Source organism: Lutra lutra, chromosome 4, assembly GCF_902655055.1.
Source record: "Lutra lutra chromosome 4, mLutLut1.2, whole genome shotgun sequence".
NCBI classification, from domain to species: Eukaryota; Metazoa; Chordata; class Mammalia; order Carnivora; family Mustelidae; genus Lutra; species Lutra lutra.
In genome coordinates this window covers 167,535,996-167,557,526 of record NC_062281.1, presented here as the reverse complement: position 1 = coordinate 167,557,526, position 21,531 = coordinate 167,535,996, and the positions used below count along the sequence as shown (strand labels likewise).

Here is a 21,531-nt window from a genome sequence, read left to right as displayed (position 1 = left end):
ACCAAGTCTGAGATGGAATTGGTTTTATAAATAAGACTGAAAGATACTTTTTTTAAAAAATGAAAAGGGACAGGGAAGGAAAACTGTTTATTAAGCATCTGATGTGTACCTACCTACTGACAACAGCCCTGAGAAATAGGTATATTTATACACATTGTACATTTTAGGAAACTGAAGGTCAGAAATATTAAGTGGTGTTCCTAGGGTCACATAATTAGTACCATAGTGATGGTAGTAGGGGAGATCCTATCAGGTACATTCATTTGTCTTTGGTCCTTGGACCCTGGTGAGGGTTTGTGAAAGCAGGTTTTAACTAGAAGACAAGCAGGGCCTGGTGATAGATTCTCCTATAAAAGACCAAAATGATTCTTGTGTGTGGATTAGGGTTCAGAGCAGGCTCGGGGTCCACAGGGCTAAAGAAGCTGACAAGTCTGTCTTTGTCTTCAGGTGGCAAGTTTTTCTTCTTTACTGTTGAGGGCTACTGCCAGAATCTAGAAAACAGTCTCACAGAGATCTTAAATTAGCTGTGTGCAAAGCTTGGTTTCCATGGATAAATGGTTTAAGTTGGTCTCTCTTACCTACCTCTTATCTTGGCCTGGATTCTTTTTCTGAGTCTTGAATATAATTACCTATCGCATTCTCAGGCCTGGCTGGTTACCTTACTCTTACTATTGAGGGCTTGACCCCTTGTCAACTGCATTCTGCCCTCTTGTGTTCCAAGGTGTCTCAGAGAAATTAAAGTGGATCATATGTTTCTTAGCCAGACCACACTGAAAGATGTTTTCCATTGAAACCATTTTTATTAAAAAAAAAAAAAGAAAGAAAGAAAGAAAAGAAAAGAAGAGGGAAGAAACTATTTTTATTTGGAAAAGCATTTAAAAATTGTGCTTAAGCTGAATAGGAGTCAGATGCTAACTCTCCATCATGAATTTACTTGGAATGAGGGATATTTCTGGACAAAATAATAATCGTTAGCAAAATTCAAGAGCAATCTCCACGGACAGGACTTCTTTTCCTTGAATTGTCTCCATTTATTTAAGATACTGGCTACCAGAGTTTCCTGGAAAAAACTTCATAGCAGGGTCTCATTATTGCTTTGTGGAAGGAAATGAGCAGAATCCCAAAGAGAAAGATTACTTATGATAATAAGAGAATATTAAGATGGACTAAATATTCTTGTCCTTTCCCTTTTTGAAGCAATGCCATTGAAGCCTAATTTGATTTATTTGTTGATTTGGTGGCATAGAGCTGTTAAATACCACATGTTTTACCTTGACTAACCTCTTTGCACTGACCACTGAAGATGGGTCAATAACCTGCTGAGGCATAAAGTCTCTAATAGAGTTACACTAATAACAAAAGCTAACATTAATGAGTTAATGTTTAATTTTTTTAAAAAAATAGTCAATAGTGAGTGTTTGTGGTATGCCAAATAGTCCATGTCTTTTCTCACTTAATCCCCACTGCAGCACCACAAAGAGGTGATTTTATTATCCCCATTTTACAGATGAAGAAACTGAGGATTAAAGAGATTAAGTAATTCCTTCAAAGATACACAGCTAGAAACTGTGAAGTCAGAATTTGAATCTAGGTTTGGCTAACAGATTGTGTTAAGTTTAGAGCCCTGGGCAGAGAGAGGCACTTGGGTTTAAGAATGAGTTTCCTGGGGGCACCTGGGTGGCTCAGTGGGTTAAAGCCTCTGCTTTCGGCTCGGGTCATGATCCCAGGGTGCTGGGATTGAGCCCTGAATCTGGCTCCCTGCTCAGTGGGAAATCTACTTCTCTCTCTGCTTCTCCCATTCCCCTGCCCCTTGTGCTCGCACTCTCTCAAATAAATTATTATTATTATTATTATTATTTTTTAGATTTTATTTATTTGACAGAAAGAGACACAGAGAGAGAGGAACACAGGCAGGGGAAGTGGGAGAGGGAGAAACAGGCTTCCCAGCGAGCAGGGAGCCGGATGCAGGGCTTGATCCCAGGATCCTGGGATCATGACCAGAGCTGAAGGCAGATGCTTAACGACTGAGCCACCCAGGAGCCCCCCCACCCCTTTTAAAAGATTTTATTTATTTATTTAAGAGAGAGAGTGAGAGAGAGCGTGAGAGAGGAGAAGGTCAGAGGGAGAAGCAGACTCCCTGTGGAGCAGGGAGCCCAATGCGGGACTCCCATCTTGGGACTCCCGGGATCATGACCTGAGCCACAGGCAGTCACTTAACCAACTGAGCCACCCAGGTGCCCGTCAAATAAATTCTTTGAAAAATAAAATAAAATAAAATAAAAAGAATGCGTTTTCTAGGGGTGCCTAAATGGCTCAGTTGATTAAGCATCTGCTTTTGGCTCAGGTCCTGATCCCAGGCACCTGTGATTGAGCCTTGCATCAGGTTTTCTCCTCAGCAGGGAGACTGCTTCTCCCTCTCTCTCTGCCTGCACTCTGCCTACTTGTGCTCTCTATCTCTCTGTCAAATGAATAAATTTTAAAAAATCTTAAAAAAAAAAAAAAAGGAATGAGTTTTCTAGGGGAGCCCAGGTGGCTCAGTTAGTTAGTTGGGTGTCTGTCTGCCTTTGGCTCAGATCATGATCCCAGGGTCCTGGGATTGAGCCCCATGTCCAGCTCCCTGCGCAGCGGGAAGCCTGCTTCTTCCTCTCCCAATGCACCACACCCCCTCCGCTCTGTCTTCTCTCTCTTTCTAATAAGTAAAAATAAATTCTTAAATAAAAGAAGAAAAAAAAAGAATGAGTTTTCTAGGGGTGCCTGACTGGCTGAGTCAGTAGAGCATGTGCCCTTGATCTCGGTCTAGTTAAGTTTCAGCCCTTTGTTGGCTGTAGAGTTTACTTAAAAATAAAAATCTTTAAAAATGGTGGGCCACTGCTTTCTGTCCTCCATTAAAAAAAAAATAGATTTATTTATTTTAAAAGATTTTATCTATTTATTTATTTATTTAAGAGAGAAAGAGAGCACACAGAGGAAATGTGAGAGGGAGAAGCAGACTCCCCAATGAGCAGAGAGCCTGATGCGGGGTTTGATCCCAGGAGCCTGAGAGCATGACCTGAGCTGAAGGCAGACACCCAACCAACTGAGCCACCCAGGTGCCCCTTGAAAAATATATTTATTTATTTATTTGCTTGCAAGAGAGAATGAGCAGGAGGGGCAGAAGAAGAGATAATCTCAAGCAGACTCCCTGCTGAGTGCAGAGCCCGGTGTAGGGCTCAGTCCCACAACCCAGATCTCATGACCTCGTTCAAGCAAGAGTAGGATGTTCAACCGACTCTGTCACCCAGGTGCCCCGTTCTGTCCTCCATTTAAAAAATAAAATAAAAAATAAGTTTTCTAGGTGCTATCACAAAATAGCACCCATTTTACTCTCCATTTTTACTCATTTCCTTTCCTTTCCTTTCCTTTTTTTTCTCCCTCTCTCTTTTTTTAAGATTTTATTTATTTATTTGACAGAGAGAGAGCACAGCAGGGGGAGCAGCAGGCAGAGGGAGAGAGAGAAGCAGGCGCGCCAAGCAGGGAGCCTGATGTGGGGCTCGATCCCAGGACCCTGGGATCATGACCTGAGCAAAAGGCAGATGCTTAACGACTGAGCCCTTTTCTTTTCATTTTTAAGGGTAAGCACCTAAATTGCTAAGCTGGACAAGAATGCCACCCAGAGTTCGGATGTTGAGCAGAATCCATGTTTGGAGCGATTTCTAGAAATGGAATTTCTGAATCAGTAAATCAGTTTTTTGCCAGCTTTAAGAAAAAGCAAAACTTACACTGTGTTCTTGGGGTCACTTTTTCCCTTAAACTCCCAGGTGGATTTGGAATTCCACTGTTAAAAGTGATATCTGCTGGGCCTATCTAGAGTAGCATATTAGGTTATTCTTGCCATAAGATGAATATTTTTCCAGGCATTTGCTCTCTGTTGTATGTTTTTGCAGTCAAAATAGATGCATTCCCAAGAAATGCTTAAATTTTGTGACTCTTAGTCAATTATCATATGGTTTCACTTATTTGTGGAGCATAACAAATAGCATGGAGGACAAGGGGAGATGGAGAGGAGAAGGGAGTTGAGGGAAATTGGAAGGGGAGGTGAACCATGAGAGACTATGGACTCTGAAAAACGATCTGAGAATTTTGAAGGGGTGGGGGGTGGGAGGTTGGGGGCACCAGGTGGTGGGTATTGTAGAGGGCACAGATTGCATGGAGCACTGGGTGTGGTGCAAAAATAATGAATACTGTTATGCTGAAAAAATAAAAAAAAATTAAAAAAAAAATTTTGTGACTCTTCATGATTTACTGGACCGTGTTTAGCTCTTCCAGTGTGTTCCACCCTTATACCCCTGGCTCTCACAGTGCTCTTCTGACACTCTTGTTCACTAATTAATTAATTTACTCATTACACAAGAAGTTTATTTATTTTTTTTAAGATTTTATTTGTTTATTTGAGAGAGACAATGAGAGAGAGAGCACGAGAGAGGGTAGGGTCAGAGGAAGAAGCAGACTCACCGCCAAGCAGGGAGACCAATGTGGGACTCGATCCAGGGATTCCAGGATCATGACCTGAGCTGGAAGCAGTTGCCCAACCAACTGAGCCACCCAGGCGCCCTAGAAATAGTTGTTTAGTGAAGTGATTTCTTATGAGAGAATTTATCTAGCTTCAAAAACTTTAGTGATAGAGTAAAAATTAAACACACATATAAAGTATAATATAATCTCAAGAGAGGGAGAAGTTTATTTCTGACTGGGATGGAGGGAGTCATCAGGGAAAATTCCGTGGGAGTATTGTCTTACAAGCTGGTCCATACAAATGGGATTTTGACTTGTGGAAATGGGAAGGAATTGCATTCCAGAGTAAATGAGGAAAATGTTGTGAAGCCAGAGAGTTTTGGATTTAATTTGCTGACAGTGGGGAATTAGAAATTTTAGAATGAAATTACAAATGAACATTCATTGAGCATTAAGATGTACTGGTCATTATGCTTGTGTCAGGGAATGCAGACAGAATTGGCAAGTTGGAGACTGAGATTAGGAAAATTGGGTGAATTATCAATTTATTAAGGTTTTGTACAGTCTGAGCAATATTCAGAGGTCTTTGTGGTCAGATGTGGTTTGTATGCTGCTTCTCCAAATATTAATAGTGCTGGTAGTTACTGAGCACATGCTGTATCCCAGGCGCCATCTACGCACCTTAAATGCATTGAGTTAATCCTCACTATGGCTCTTTGAGACCCGTACTGTAAGTATCATCATTTTACAGATGAGGAAATTGAGACTCTATGAGATTAATTAAATAATTTGCCCAGGGATGCTGATGTGACGTATATAGTAGAGCCTGGATTTGAGCTTAGGCAGTGTGGCTTCAGAGTGAGCCTGTAGTTACCATGCTACTATAATGCTCATGTCATCTAGGTTACTGAGCAAGAAATTTGGGAGAAAGAGTTTTCTAACAGTATTTTTTTTAGTGACACTTGGGTATGTAGAATATTATGTAGATACTGTGGGCCTTTGCATGTTGATTGTTGTCACAGTGCTGCATTGCTCTACATTAGAGTCAGGAGCCACAGTGTCTCCTGATTAGCTCCTGTGAAGCACAGATCCTCTGCCTATCTGTAGGTAGATGCCTACTGGACTTATGGGAAGAGACTGATGACCAGAGTTCAGGGCCAGGTTTTGATTCCCAGAAGCCCTGGGTTTCCAGTGCTATCAGCCATATGCTAGTCTCTACCAAATTTTTTTTTTTTTTTTTTTTTTAAAGAAAGAGAGCGCTTGAGCATGTATACCTGTGAGTGGGGAGGCGGGGCAGAGGGAGAGAGAGAATCTTTTTTTTTCCTATAAGATTTCATTTATTTATTCATTTGAGAGAGTGAGAGAGAGAGAAAAAACACAAGTTGGGGGGCAAGTACAGAGGGAGAGGGAGAAGGAGACTCCCTGCCGAGCAGGGAGCCTGAGGAACTGGGCTTGATCCTGTGACTCCAAGACCTGAGCTGAAGGCAGACACTTAACCAACTGAGCCACCCAGGTCCCCGGAGAGAGAGAGAGAATCTTAAGCAGGCTCCAGGACCCTGAGATCATGACCTGAGCTGAAACCAAAAGTCAGATGCCTAACAGACTGAGCCACTCAGGCACCCCTAGTCTCTACCAAATTTTTAATATCAGATATATTTGTTGTTTGAAAAAAGTCTTGTCTTTGTAAGCATGATTTTTCCAGATGTTAGTCTTTTAGATGGGTCCTAAATTTTTAGTCTCCATCTGCTCAAGTTAAGAAGCTTGTGGATGTCAGTTGTTTTGAGACCAGATCTAACTCTGTAGCACCGTGAGTGACAGTTGCAGCAGCCTTCTCACGGGCTTGCTTTCATCTCAGTCACAGACACGAAAGTAATTCTGGGGTGTTGCCTTGTTTTGAGATTTCTTGTGGGTAACGGTTGTGGGTGATCATCCTAAATTCTTGTGACTGAAGTAATCCTAGAGAGAAGCAGGTCTAAAATCTTTCATGAAGTTTACAGTCTTGCTGTTACAGGGCTTCTTTGGTGGTTTGGGGCCCTGCCCACTGACTATATGGAAGGGATATCCTGGGGGGTGCTAAATATGACTTTAAATGGCCCATTCTTTGTATAATAAATGATCTCTTAAAAAACCCCAGTCACTCCCTCCTGCCAGCCTCTAACCACTTCCTACTAAGGACAGCACACAGATCCATCTTAGTTTTGCTAAGTGAAAAATTTATTTTATTTTCACAAAGGCAGTCCTCCTCCTCTTCTTTCTTCCTTCAGACAAACATAGCATATATACAAAGGCTGGAAACAAATTTTTTACCTGTCATATGTAGAAAAATGGTGTGTCCAAGGTATAGCATGCCATCTTATGAGGAGCAAATGACTTTGGATACATTTCATTGTCTTCTCTAATAATAACAGTAGGTTCAGAATGTGTCTTGACATTTGAGTGCTTTGGATTTTTTTCTTCAGATTTTCTAGGTATTTTTGAATAACCCAAGCATGATACATAATTTTCTAATTAACACAGTTTTGCAGTGGCTTCTGGTAGTAGAATAAGGCAGAGACATGGCTTTCACTTTGGGAAATGAAAATATGGTGAAGATACTTATAAGATTGCAAAAAGAAAATTGTACAATGGGTGATACAGACAGCACCAGCACTGTGACGTTTGGGTTGAAGTTGAGATCCTTTCCTTGGAGCCGGGTGGGGCTGTATACAGACTGTCTTGTAAAGCGGAAGTATTCCAAACATATAAATATTTAAATTGTTTAACTGCAAGTTATTGTACTTAGTCTGCCAGAACATTTTAGCAAAGGGAGACAGTGTGATAAAATATATTGATTTAAAATCAGATAAATAAAAGTTCAGATGTCAGTTCATCCTCTTACTTGGTGACTTTGGACAAAATAACTTGAATTTTCTGAGCCTCAAGTTCTTTTTAAAAAGTTATTTTTTATTTATAATCTAAAAACATTTGAGTACAGGTGACACAATTTTATGAGCCCCAAGTTCTTGCTTTATAAAATATCCCCATTTATAATATTAATTAATAATATATAATATATTAACTAATCCTAATAATATTATCAGGATTAAATGAAGTAACAGATGTGAAGGTGCTTTCTAGTAGCCACTCAATAAATGTGTATTGTAGTATTGGTATAGTATATTATAATAAATGCCCTTCCAAGCAAGTCTTTGGCTGTCACAGCTCAAGGCTTCTCCACAGTAAGGGGTGTGTCATCATCATCTTTGTGTCCACTGTGTTTAGCATGATGCTCTGTGTTTTTAAATTGAATGAATGAAATGTTCTGTTTCAGAAGAGAGCTCTGCTCCAGAGGGAGCTCCGGCTTAGTCTCCCCTGGAGAGTACTATCAGTTTTCCTTCTGTTGCACTTATTCCTTTCAGCAAATGCTGATACATTTCACATGTCAAGAAAAGTTCTCTTGGGACGCCTGGGTGGCTCAGTTGGTTGGACGACTGCCTTCGGCTCAGGTCATGATCCCGGAGCCCCGGGATCGAGTCCCGCATCGGGCTCCCAGCTCCATGGGGAGTCTGCTTCTCCCTCTGACCTTCTCCTCGCTCATGCTCTCTCTCACTGTCTCTCTCTCAAATAAATAAATAAAATCTTTAAAAAAGAAAAAAAAAAAAGAAAAGTTCTCTTGACCCTACATCTCTCTCTCTCTGCTTTTGTTTTATAGCAAAATTCCTTGAGTAGTTTTTACTTTGTTGTCACTAATTATCTTCTCCCAGTCTCTCTTTTTTACATTTAACTTTTAAAAATTATAAAAATTGAAATATAGTTGACACATTTTATTAGTTTCAGGTGGAGAACATAATAATTTGATATTTGCATGTATTGTGAAATGATTACTACAGTGAAGTCTGGTTAACATTTGTCACCTTATATAGTTACCAAAAGCTTTTTTTTCTTTCTTTCTTGTGATGAGCACATTTAAGATATACTCTCTTAACAACTTTCACTTATCCATTTTAAATTTTTAACTGTAGTCACCATGCTGTTCATCATATCCCTATAAATCCCATTCCTCTTGAATCACAACCAGCCAGTCTTTTCTGGCATCAAAACTGCCCTTATTAAAGTCACCAGCAACCTCCACATTGCTAAATTCAGTGGTCCATTCTCAATTCTCATCATGACATCTGAAGAGCTTTGGCATGGTTAATTACTACTTTTTTTTTTTTTAAAGATTTTATTTTTAAGTAATCTCTGTATCCTACATGGGGCTCAAACCCACAACCCTGAGCCCAAGAGTCACATGCTTCACCAACTGAACCAGCCAGGCACCCCTAATTATCACTTCTTAAAACACTTCTTTCCCCTGGCTTCTGGGGCATCATGCTCTTTTGGTTTTCCTAATCCATTGGCTTCTCTTTTGGTGGTTCTTCCTCTTCCCCATATAATGTTGTAGGGTTTCCAGCACTTAGTCCATGCACTTGGTCTCTTCTCTCTGTTCACTCCCCAGATGATCTCATCCACTTTCCTGGCTTTGAAATTCATCCTGGATCTCTCCCAGAACTCTAGATTCATATAGTCAGTTGCATTTTCAGAGTTCCACTGGTATATCAACTAGGTGCTTCAAACCTATTGCATCCAAAAGAGAATTCCTGCCTGTACCCCCCCTCCCCCAAGAAAGTACAACTACAACCACCAGTGAGTCCCAAACCCTCTGCGTCTCTGGCAGTCTTTCCCATCTCAGGAAGTAGCAGTTCTGTTCATTCAGTTTCTCGGGCCAAAACTCTTGGAGCCATGACTCTATCCTTTCTGTGCTCATCTCACATCCAGTCTATAAGCAAATCCTGATGACTCTTTCTTTATAATTTATCCAGAATATGACCACATCTCACCAGCTCTAACACCACACTCTGGTCCCAGCTATTGTTTTCAGCCACCAGTTTTCACTTGGCTTATTGGAATGGCATTTTAACTAGTGGCCCAGCTCCCATCCTTGCTAAGTCTGTTCTCAATATAGCAGCAAGGGTGATTCTTTTAAGACCCTAAGTTAAATCATGTCATTCTCTCACACAAAACTTTCCTACTTCCCTAAGAATAAAAGCCAAAGTCTTTATAAGTGGTTTATACAGCTATAGGTGGTCTGATAATCTCTCTTGCTTCATCTCTTGACATTCTCCCCTTCTCTCTGTGAGCTCCAACCAATAGAGTTTTCTCCATGTTCCCTGAGCACAACACACCTACTTCTGCCTCAGGATTTTTGCACTTGCTTCTTAAAAAGTTTGGCTCATTTTTTCTCTAGATAGCCATATGGTTTGTTAGCTCATATTCTTTAGATCTCTGCTTAAATACCATCTTATTAGAGACACCTTCCCTGAACATCTTTTACATGAAACTGGAAACTTGACCCCACTGGCACTCCCTTCTCTTCTTCATCTCTTTTAATATTCTCCATTGTATTTGTGTGACAAACTATGTATTTGCTTGCTTGTTTGTATTTATTTTCCATCTTCTCCTACTGGTATATAAGTGTGAGAGCAAGGTCTTTGTTTTGTTCCCTACTGTGTTCCCAATGTCTAGAACAGTGCCTGGAACATAGTAAACAGTAAATATTTGATGAACAAGGAATAGGTAAGCACAAAATTATAGATGATCTGGATGCCATATTAAAATATTCATATTGTATTTGTTCCCCTCAAGGGCCCTTTATCATCTTTTTGGTTAGTAGATTATTCAGATCTAAAACACTTCCCTTTTATTTATTTATTTTTTAAGATGTAACTTTGGGGAAAAAAAATGTTGGGCTGCCTGGGTGGTTCAGTTGGTTAAGTGTCTGACTCTTGTTTTCAGTTCAGGTCACGATCTCAGGGTTGTGAGATCAAGCCCTGCATTGTGCTCTGTGCTTGGCTTTGAGCCCCTGCTTAAGACTCTTTATCTCGGGGCGCCTGGGTGGCTCAGTGGGTTAAAGCCTCTGCCTTCTGCTCGGGTCATGATCCCAGGGTCCTGGGATGTAGCCCCACATTGGGCTCTCTGCTCAGCAGGGAGACTGCTTCCTCCTCTCTCTCTGCCTGCCTCTCTGCCTACTTGTGATCTCTGTCTGTCAAATAAATAAATAAAATTTAAAAAAAAAGACTCTTTCTCTCTCTCTGCCCCCCCTTCTAAAAAAATAAATAATAAATAAAGATAACTTTACAGGTATTAAGGCAATTTGCATTTTTAAAAGCTTATTTGTGAGAGAATATAGCATATTTACATACCATAGTGTAAAAGGCACCTTAGGAATGAATAGGAGCTAGATTGTTAGCAAGAGAAGCTATAACTCTTCCCTGAGTGAAAGTTGTCACAGAGAGTGTTAGATGTGTTCCTGGCTGTTGGGTTATGTTGTATGTCCGCACTTTATTTTATAAAATATCTCTTCTGAGAAAAGTAAATGAAAAGAGGAGAGGTGGTACTGTGAGGCCCTTGCATATTCAACTTAGGTTGTGTGAACTTCTTTCTAGTCTTTCCGTGCATTATGTTTGCTAAAGTATATATAAATTGTGTACAATAAAACTCATCCTTTTGGGCATACAATCCAGTAAGTTTTGACAAATGTATACAGTCATGGAACCATCGCCACAAAAGTTCCCTTGTGTTTCCCTTTCCTCACCCCCAGGCCTTGAACCACTTACCTGATTTCCGTCCCTATAGTTTTGCTTTTCCATAATGCCATATGGATGGAACCATACAGTATGTAGCCTTTTGTGTCTGGCTTCTTTCATGTAGTATAATGCTTTTGAGATCCATCCATGCTGTTGTATCAGTAGTCTGTTCCTTTTTTATTGCTGTGTTATAGTCCACCGTATGGACGCACTAGGATTTGTTTATTAGTCCACCAGTCTATGGCCTTTTGGCTGTTTCCAGATTTTCATTATTTTGAATACAACTACTAATATCTTTCACCTACAGATCTGTGTGTGGACACATGTTTTCACTTTTCTTGGGTAAATCCTAGCAGTGCTACTGCTTGGTTGTTTGATATGTGTATGCTTAACTCTATAAGAAATTGCCAAACTAGAGGGGTTGTGCTAATTTATACCCCCACCAGCCGTGTATGAGAGTTCTAGTTGCTTCATGTCCTTGCCAGGACTTGATATTGTCGATCTTTTTAATTTTAGTCATTCTAGTAGGTATGTAGTGGTAAAGTGTTTTCAGTTGCTGCTACAGCCTCCATATCAAGTTTTCATTTGTAAGCAAGCCTTTGTTTTGTTGGAAGGCATTGTTTTCTGCTGTCATTGAGCATCCCCATATCCCCTTGGGCAGCTAATGGTGGATTTTCCAGCTCTGAGAACACACTGGTTTTTTGTCCTCCTTGTTCATCTTCATCATGCTGTGTGTCAGATCTATCTCATGGAGCTTGTTGTGTATGTGATCCTCTCCATAATGATCTTCGGGTCCCTCGCCTCCTCTTCCTAGGCCATGGGTGTGGAAGGGTTGCCCTCTGACTGGCCAGGGACTCATGGATACTTAAAATACATCCTTGTGTACTTTGCCTCCTCCCCACAAGTGATTCCCTAGTAATTCTGGGACTTTTTTCTTTTGGCTCCGTCCTGAAGTCTGGTATTCCAGCCAGGCTGGGAATGGAAAGTTAAGAGCATGACGTCCTCTGACACCCTCCCTTCTTGTACAGGGGTCTGAGGTTTGTTTGTTTAAGCTGAACAGAGAATGCCAAAGATAGAATTTGAGTCAGCTCAGCACTAGCTTAGGCGCTCCTTTTCACTCTCCTGGTTCCTCCTTCCCTTTCCCCTCCCCCTCTGGCCAGTTGTTTCCTGGGCTTTGTCTGAGATACACTGTACAGTTTTAGCCCCATCTAGTACTGCTTGCTGAAAGACAGTGACGAGATGGAGGAGAAGCCGCCAGGAAGTCACTGACAACTATGTGCTGTGGGCCGCTGCCTCTGTGCTGATAGTTTGGGACAGCAGTAATCTCAGGAGAAAGGCATTCAGAGGCCTGCTGAGCTGTGGGCTTGTGGCTAAACTCAGGGAAGGAGGAAGGACGGGCCTGGAAATGCCTCTTTTAGATTCATCTTATTTGCCATCAACCATCTTTATTTTGACCCACGTTCTTGGAATTGTGGGCGTTCTCTACTGGAAGAGATGTGCCAGAAGCAGAGCAGGTAACTTGTGATGGGAGTTATTCTTTAAATCGGCTGTGGGGCTTTTTGAGGGTGGGGTAAATGACGGAGGGCTTCCTAGTGGCTGTCCTTAAAGGGCCAGTACCTCTTTCCAACTGGGGTGCTGTCAGATCTTCGTGTGTATGGGGATCTGCTGAGGAAACTGGGCTGCCCTTGGACCAGTGTGAGACCCAAACTCTTCCCCACTGTCTGTGGCTCTCTGCTAGAGGGTGCTGGTTTGACGAGGTGACGTCTGGGCTCCAAGCTGAGGGAAGTGGCTAACTGTGCTGACTTGGGTCCTTGCTCCCGAGAATCAAGCTCTTCCTTTCCCTACTTTCTCACAATCTCAAAGTGGCTTCTGGATCTTTGTTTTTAACCAAAAGCATCCAGTAATTCTAACACCCTCCTCTAGGTAGAGATATGAGAAAACGTGGGATTAGAGAAGTTTCTGGATTTGGTGTATTTTTGGGTGAGAAAAGGCAGAGGAAGAAAAGCTAGTGAGAGGAAGGGGTAAGTGGTATCCTTGCCAAGGTGCCTCTGTTCTCTTCGATAGAATTAAAATGGTTCCTTTCCCCTCTGGCAGCCATATAGTTTACTTGTTTATGTAAGTCATCCTGTTCAATTCGAGGAAGTTAACTGTTCCTGTCTCCAGGGAGTCAGCCCCCATACTTAAAAAAAAAAAAGATGCTAGCAGACCCCTCTTTCTTCTCCTGTTTGCTATTAGTTACATTATATTCCCTTGAGTTCTAAAAGCCCAGTGCAGGAATCAGCCTCAAATTTAGCTGATTCTAAATCTCCATGGTTGAAGATTAATAAAGTCTAACTTTTCCTGGAGTCCACCCTTGCTTGGATCTCTGTGCCTTCAGTACTGTCCTTGTGATCCCCCTGCTACCTTTAAGCCAACGTATTAAGATACTTGTTCCTTTGTATCTTAAAAGTTATCTTGCAGACTCGATGACTTATCACTTTACTTTCTATTAAAAGTTCATGAATGCTTGACAGAATTAGAATTAGAATCAGAATCAGTCGTTCCCCAGTGTCCTTTCCAGTAAGTCCCAGAAAAGATTTTGACTAAATATTCAGATCCCAGCATGTGTCTATATCAGCAAAAACAGACATTTAGAAATATATTTGCTTGTGTGGTGGTGTGTTTAAAGAGGTAGCCCAAAGTGACTTTCCTGAAATGTAAAGCCTGGATTGGAATTTAGAAAGGAATAGGCAGGCATGAATTATTCGGCCGTATATACTATTTCATATGCAATGAGAAAGTAATTACCATCCAGGAGGAGGCTGCTCCTTTCCTTGTGCACTGTGGTAATGACATTTCTAAACCGCTAATTGATTAATATTTTAAAAGTTTATCTTCAGTATAGGATTTTCTATGATACTTAGAAATTGGAGCCATCTCCGATTTCAATAGCCATAAAATGCATTGAAATAAAAAAAATAAATTGGAAAAGTTTTTTATTTCTGTGAAATAACTTTGGTTCTAGTATCTAATAATTAATTGGGAAGGTACCGTATTCACTTTATCTGTCAAATTGGATTAGGGGTTTTGTAACTGGAGATTATGGATACCAAAACTTCTGTAGAAGTGCTTAAGAGATTCTGTACCCATTTATTTTAATTTCAATTTTGAGATGTATTTTATCTATTTAAAGTGTATTTAAAGGAACACCTATGCTCTCATGTACTACCTGGTAGTTGGACATCATCAGAATAAAGTTTCTCCACCATCTCTAAGTATATATTTAAACTGCTTATAAATGTACATTTTACTAAAAAAATGAAATTTGTATCTTTTCAGCTGGTCTTTTTTTTTTTTTTTTAATTGGAAGTGTTTCCCTGTTGCAAGACATACTGCAGAACATAGGTCCTGTGCCTGATAAACTCTAGGCAAGGCTCAGTTGTATGGGCTCAGGTGCTTAGTCCTGAGTGGGTAACACATTGCCAGGTGATGATCCTGTAATATTGGCTGAGTGTGTACTAAAAGATCTTGTGCTTCTTGTAGCACATTTTTAGTCATATTTACATATTATAAAGAGTGTACACAATTTTAGGCATCCAAGGTATTTGCCTTTGAAACATATTTCTGCTATTCTTTCAGGCTCTTGTATCAATTTTTTTGAATAATACCCTGAGATTACCAGGCACACTGTGAAACTATTACTGTTTGTTGCTATTCATATGAACCAGTTTATAAAAAAGGGTTCACTGTGATAACATGCAACATAGAAATAGACTGGATGCTGAGGCTGATATAACTGTAATTAATTAATCTCTAATTTTAATAAAAATTACTTGACTGTTATATCATTTAGCTTTAAAATAAGTAACATAAATTTGAACCCATAAAATTGATTTATACTATTAAACACTGCTCTTATTTATTTATTTATTTATTTAAGATTTTATTTATTTATTTGACAGATCATAAGAAGGCAGAGAGGCAGGCAGAGGGGGCGGGGAAGCAGGCTCCCCAATGAGTAGAGAGCCCGACACGGGGCTCACGGGGTCTGATCCCAGAACCCTGAGATCATGACCTGAGCCGAAGGCAGAGGCTTAACCCACTGAGCCACCCAGGCGCCCCTTTATTTGTTTTTTTAAACAATGTTTTTATATGTTCTGTAAGTTAAGTTGCATATAAAATTTGTTTGAAAAAGTGATTATAGAACATAGAATCTTTGGACTATTCATTCGGTTGGTGACTGGGGACTTCTTTTTTTTTTTTTTTTTAAGATTTTATTTATTTATTTGAGAGAGAGACAGTGAGAGAGAGCATGAGTGAGGAGAAGGTCAGAGGGAGAAGTAGACTCCCCATGGAGCTGGGAGCCCGATGCAGGACTCGATCCCGGAACCCCGGGATCATGACCTGAGCCGAAGACAGTCGTGGGGACTTCTTTTTTAAGTTGGCAGTTGCCTCTTTGTAACTTAGACGCATTAGTCCAAATTCTGCCTGGGAAAGATCAAGTCTACTTTCTCTTCTAGGTGTCAGGCTTGCTTAGGTTTGAAGGCTGTCTTTGCCAGTGGACACTTCCCTTTCCATTGACTATATACGATTTGCTAACTCCTTATTATTCTAGTATTCCTTTGAATAGTTAAATGGATTGTTTTTGCTTGGAAAATTTGGAGGCTAGGTGTACATGTGGAGCGATGAAGGGAGTACAGCAGAAACATGGGAAGGAATCACTGATCACTATTATTTCATTTTCCTTATTTGTTTTTTATTGTTGTTTGTTTGTTTTGTTTTTTTTTTTTCTGGGTGTTATGGGTCCACTGATAAGCTCTGGTTACATAACTATGTGGCTTTTACAACCACGTTCCCAAGTCACCATATCTTCAGTGGATGTAAACAAGATACAGGAAGACACAGACCGTTTGTATTGAAATCATATAATACCTGTAAGGCAACTTTGTGTTCAGTTAGTATTTAGATATATTTTTTAAGATTTTATTTATTTATTTGACAGAGAGAGAGATCACTAGGAGGCAGAGAGACAGGTGGAAGCAGGCTCCCTGCTGAGCAGAGAGCCTGATGTGGGGCTCTATCCCAGGACCCTGAGATCATAACCTGAGCTGAAGGCAGGGGCTTAACCCACTGAGCCACTCAGGTGCCCCAGTATTTATATTTTTAAATAGTTTTCAGTATACCCTGTCCACTCTTATATTTACATATATTATCTCATTATTCCCAAAACTTCCCACTGTTTTAGTTTGTATCCTCATTATTTTTCTCTAGGGCTGTTGAAATAATCTATTTCCCCCATACTCTTCCCCACCCCCACCTGTGTTCTAACTGTTACCAGAGTTACCTTTCTAAAATAGAGAGCTGTCTGTATCACTCTCCTGCATAAAATCCATCCATGCTTCCTCTCTGCTTTTAGGAGAAAATTCAAACTTTTCAGCATGACGTGAAAGTGTTTTTAATGGGGCGCCCTGGCTAACTCTGTGGGTAGAGCATGTAACTCTTGATCTCAGGGTCATGAGTTTGATCCCCATGTTGGGTGTAGAGATTACTTTAAAAAAAAAAAAAGTTTTTATGATCTGCCCCCTGCCTATTTCACTAGTTCCATTTCCTCTCCTGGCCTTACAAGCACCTAGTACACCAGCCTAATTTAAAAAATTGTAGATCTCTACCCCAAATGCCCGTACCCTCTTTTCAACTGGACTACTTGATACTTGTCCTTCAAGGTAAGTAGTTAGTGCCTCTGGAAAGCCTTCCCCACTGAGGTGAGAGTTCTTCTGTGCGCCAGCAGCACAAGTGCTAGTGCTTTTTGCTCAAACCTGGATTGTCAGCTTGCTCTGCTTGTCTCTCGCTCTCCACTAATTACAGTCTATTAGACTGTAAGATCTTTAAGAGCAGGGACTCTTACTCATTTCAGTTTCCCAAGTGTCTGGGACAAAATAGCTGTCAGTAAATGTTACTCTAACAAATAAAATGAAAGAATTAAGATAGCACTAGATATAAGCTGTAGCAGGGAACTTGTCTTATTCATTTATGTACTTATAGGGCTTGGTTTAGCTTGACATGTGGTCTAAGGTAGGTGCTCGGTATAGATTAATTGAATGATACAGAGTTGCCCTGTGTTTTAGTTTATTAATATCTCACATTGTGGTAACACAGAAAGGAAAAAAGCTTTATGGCTCCTTGAGAAGAACCTTTGAATTTTTGCGTGTTTGCCAAAGGACGGATGTGTCTCTCTCTAGGGTCTCGTTTTCTTTATCTGCAAAATAAAAGAGTTGGACAGTCCAGTCTCTTAAGGTTCTTTCCATTTCTAACATCCCACTAGGAGACCAGCTATAATCACTGGATCTGGGCCATATGAAGTACAACCTAAGACTGATCACCTTTTCTTTTCTCTCTCCTCTCTCCCCTCTGTTTCCCCTCTCCTCTCTCCTCCCCTCCCCTTTCCCTCCCCTCTTCTCTTCAGCAGCTCCATCACACTGCTGAGTCTGTTAAACTTAAGATCTGTTATAAAATGGTCAATCCTGGTACATGAATTGCTGTATCTCCCCTCTAGACACTTCTGTGCCTTTAGTTTTCTTGATCTTCAGTACAAGACATAAGTATCCTAGTTCCCTTTTATCCTATGAGATTTTGTATCACTTTTTGAGATTGTTTTGAATGTTTATCCCTACATTTATGACATTAGCTGTGCCTCTTCCATTCATCTTATCTAAAAATTTGTTGTAATAGGCTCTTGATAAATAAATAAATGGCCATGTATCTACTATATCTTTACTCAAGTAACTAAACCATTAGCTGTCTTAATCAAGGTGGAGGCTTTGCCTTTTTCTTTCCTTAGCTTTTTTTTCTAGATCTGTGTGGTGTGTAGGAAGACCCTTGAACTTGGAGTCAGGAGACCTGGGTTCTAAGTCCTGGCTTTTCTTTCTTTCGTTCTTTCTTTCTTTTTTTAAAGATATTATGTGTTTATTTGAGAGAGAGGGTGCAAGTGAGAGACAGCAAGCAGAGGGAAAGAGAGAAGCTCGCATTGAGCAGGGAGGCCAATGCGGGCTTAATCCCAGAACTCTGAGATCATGACCTGAGCTGAAGGCAAACACTTAACCGACTGAGTCACGCAGTAGCCCCAGTCCTGGTTCTTCTTCTGACTGCACGAGATGCTAGATGGGTTACTTACTTCCTCTGCACTTTTTCCCATCTGAATGAGAAGAATAAAGACTAAGGTCTCTAATTTCCTGTGCTTCTGGCAGTGTGATCATCTGGCCTCCACTTGGATGTGGTGACATGGAATTGTGGTTGAGGTTCTGGGTCAGGCTACCTGTGTTACCCTCCTACCTGTGCCATTGCTTGCAGATTGATATCAGTCTGTCTGGGTCTGTGCTTCCTCATCCATAAAGTGAGGTTAATAATACTGCATGGTTGTTTTGAGTTAGTTTTTAGAATACATTCTGTACATAGTAAGGACTATATAATTGTGGGATTTGTTTGTTTGCTTGTTTGTTTTTTAGTAATCTCTACCCCCAATGTGGGTCTTGAACTCACGACTGAGTTCAAGGGTCGCATGCTCTTCTGACTAAGCCAGCCAGGCGCCCCAAGGACAATATAATTGTTTACTATCCTCATGATACTTTTTTCACAAAATATATCATTGAGGACATAGTAATTTCCAATATGCTGCAGGAGCAAAATATAAATATTTATCTTTACAGTTGGGAATGAAAAAATGTGAAAAAGCCAGTGTGGGAATATACAAAATGTTAGTGATATATTATGAATCATTGTCTTTTTTTTTTTTTTTAAAGATTTTATTTATTTATTTGACAGAGAGAGATCACAAGTAGACGGAGAGGCAGGCAGAGAGAGAGAGAGAGAGAGGGAAGCAGGCTTCTTGCTGAGCAGAGAGCCCGATGTGGGACTCGATCCCAGGACCCTGAGATCATGACCTGAGCCGAAGGCAGCAGCTTAACCCACTGAGCCACCCAGGCGCCCTGAATCATTGTCTTACACGTTAGAAGGAAAGACTTCTGGGGCACCTGGGTGGCTCAGTGGGTTAAGCCGCTGCCTTCGGCTCAGGTCATGATCTCAGGGTCCTGGGATCGAGTCCCACGTCGGGCTCTCTGCTCAGCAGGGAGCCTGCTTCCCTTCCTCTCTCTCTGCCTGCCTCTCTGCCTACTTGTGATTTCTCTCTGTCAAATAAATAAATAAAATCTTAAAAAAAAAAAAAAAGAAGGAAAGACTTCTGCGTCCACTTTAATATCCTTAACAGTGGATGATTCTGGTATTTAAGGAAATAAATGTATAGCTTTGATTTTCTGTGCTATTGTAAGAAAGTCAATAGTTGTAAATTCTCTGATAACTTCTAGCCATGTGTGGAAATACTGGCTTGGATTTCTTTCACTCAACATTTTATTTTTTATTTTTATTTTTTTCCCCACTCAAGATTTTAAATTCTGCAGGTAGCAGTCAGATTCACTTTTTTCCTGCCTCTAACATTGCTGGACACCCAGTGACCAATGACATGACTAAAAGTTGATCAAAAAAGAAGGGGGATGACCTGGGTAATCACTGCTCTGGCTGGTCTCCTCTGAATAATTAAGAGCTGACTGTCTTAATCAAAATCTTGCTGTTAGTGGTAGCTTCCCTTTTGAGGCTCAGGACCTCCTAGGAGGGAAGTCCTGTGTCTCCTGGCAGGTAGACTGACCTAATCCCCAGGACTCTCTCCCCTAACTTCCTCAGTCTGTAATGCCTTCACGGGAAATAGATTCTGCTTGGATGCCAAAGGAGTCAGGAGAAGGCAGCCTTTGATTTACCTTTGCAGACCTTACTCAGGGATGATTATTTTGACTTTCAGACTACGAAATTATTTAGTATTTCTAGAAAGTTACCCCACATATTCATTTGGGATATGCCCTAAATCTCTATTTAGCTATAGTCAAATATTTTTATTTTTTAATCTTCCCAGGAATATTCAGCCACCTTAAATATATAGCTCCCCCATGACAGTGTAGTTATTCTGGATTAGGTCCCTCTCAGAAACAGTAGGGTGTAACAGGAGGTGTGGCTTTGGAGCTGGACAAATGGATACATAATTTTGGTCAAGTTATTTAGCCTTTAAAAAAATATTTGTTTATTTCAGAGAGAAAGAGAGAACCATAACAAGCATGCGTGAGTTCGGGTGGTGGGTGGGTGGTGGCGTGGAGAGGGGCAGAGGGGCCAGGAGACAATTTTAAGCAGGCTCCCTGCTGAGCATGGAGCCAGAGGCAGAGCTCAGTCTCCAGACTCTGAGATCATAACTTGAGCCAAAACCAACAGTCAGATGCTTAACTGACTGTACCACTCAGGTGCCTCCAAGTTATTTAGTCTTTTTAAAGTATTTTCATTTCTTAAATGGAGATAATAATACCTTAGAGAATTGTTGGGATTAGATGAAATTATATTTAAAGTTCTTAGCACATTACTTGTGAACTGAGTTACAGTAGATGCTCAGTTAATTTTAGCTTAGATTATTAGTGCATTCAAAATGTTTTAGAGACCAGAATATGAAGACAGAAGACTCAAGACTCAAGAAACTTAAATCAGATAAAGGAAAAATTTACTAAAATGTGAATCAGGAAACATTTATTCCTTTTTCTTCTCTCTTCCCTATTCTGTGTGCACTTCTCTTCTTAGGACAAGGTAAATTCTAGGAGGATCCTTCCTTTCCAAGGCTAAATAAGAAGAGTCTGATAAAAGGAGCAAACTGAGGAGAGGTGTCGCAGGTTATCTGGGTGACTGAGAGAACTAAGTCAAGGAGAGATGAAGTCAGCCGTGAGTCCTGTTATTACTAAGTAGTAACAGGAATATTAGTTTGTAGGTGGGAGGGATGCCCAGTAGGGAGTGAAGAAAGCTGGCAGAACACTGAGGCAGGTCACAGAGCTTGTGTAAATTGAGTGGTCTGCTAGGCAAGCTCGGTTTTTACTCTTTTTCACTTGCAGTCTTTGGGACTAATCTCTGCAAACCGCTTTCCTGGGTGTTTCTCCCTCCCTGCATTTAGGAATAGGATTGGAGGTAGCATTAGCCTGAAGAAGTCATTCTATTTAGGGAAGGGGCCAGTGATTAGGCCCTTATCTGCAATGGGGCCTTTCAGAGTGGTGTGAGGCCCCATCAGAGTGGCAATCCTGCCTTCGTGACAGAGGCTCGGCTCTTCTAATCCCTGGTTGGGTCAGAAGTGTGAAGAAGCAATAGATGGGCTGGGCCATCCGAATGAAAAAGCCCTTCATTGTATTCCCTCAACATTCCATTGTCTGGTACAATTAGCCAAGACTCAGAAAACAAGTTGGACAAACAAGTAAGCAGCCCTCCACTGCTGGATAAAGGGATCTCTGGCACCGCTGAGTTAAGTGCTGGGACTGTAAAGACAGGGTTTGGGGGGTCTGGGAAGAGGTGGGGATTTGGGATGATATTCCTGGCTGGATGAGGAGAC

General features: G+C 40.8%; 1 protein-coding gene across 24 annotated transcripts in view; it reads left to right on the top strand.

Moving 5' to 3' along the window:
* Positions 1-21,531, top strand: part of MACF1 (microtubule actin crosslinking factor 1) — a 347,599-nt gene that overhangs the window by 95,069 nt on the left and 230,999 nt on the right. The window contains exon 1 of one of the 24 annotated variants that reach the window (XM_047723637.1): positions 12,303-12,610. The exons of 21 other annotated variants lie outside the window; for them this stretch is intronic. In XM_047723637.1, the coding sequence (XP_047579593.1) occupies positions 12,502-12,610 (109 nt within the window). In that variant the 5' untranslated portion in view covers positions 12,303-12,501. Of the gene's footprint in view, positions 1-12,302; positions 12,611-16,734; positions 16,799-21,531 lie in introns of those variants that run through there. 2 more of the 24 variants (XM_047723636.1, XM_047723640.1) reach the window with 2 other exon arrangements.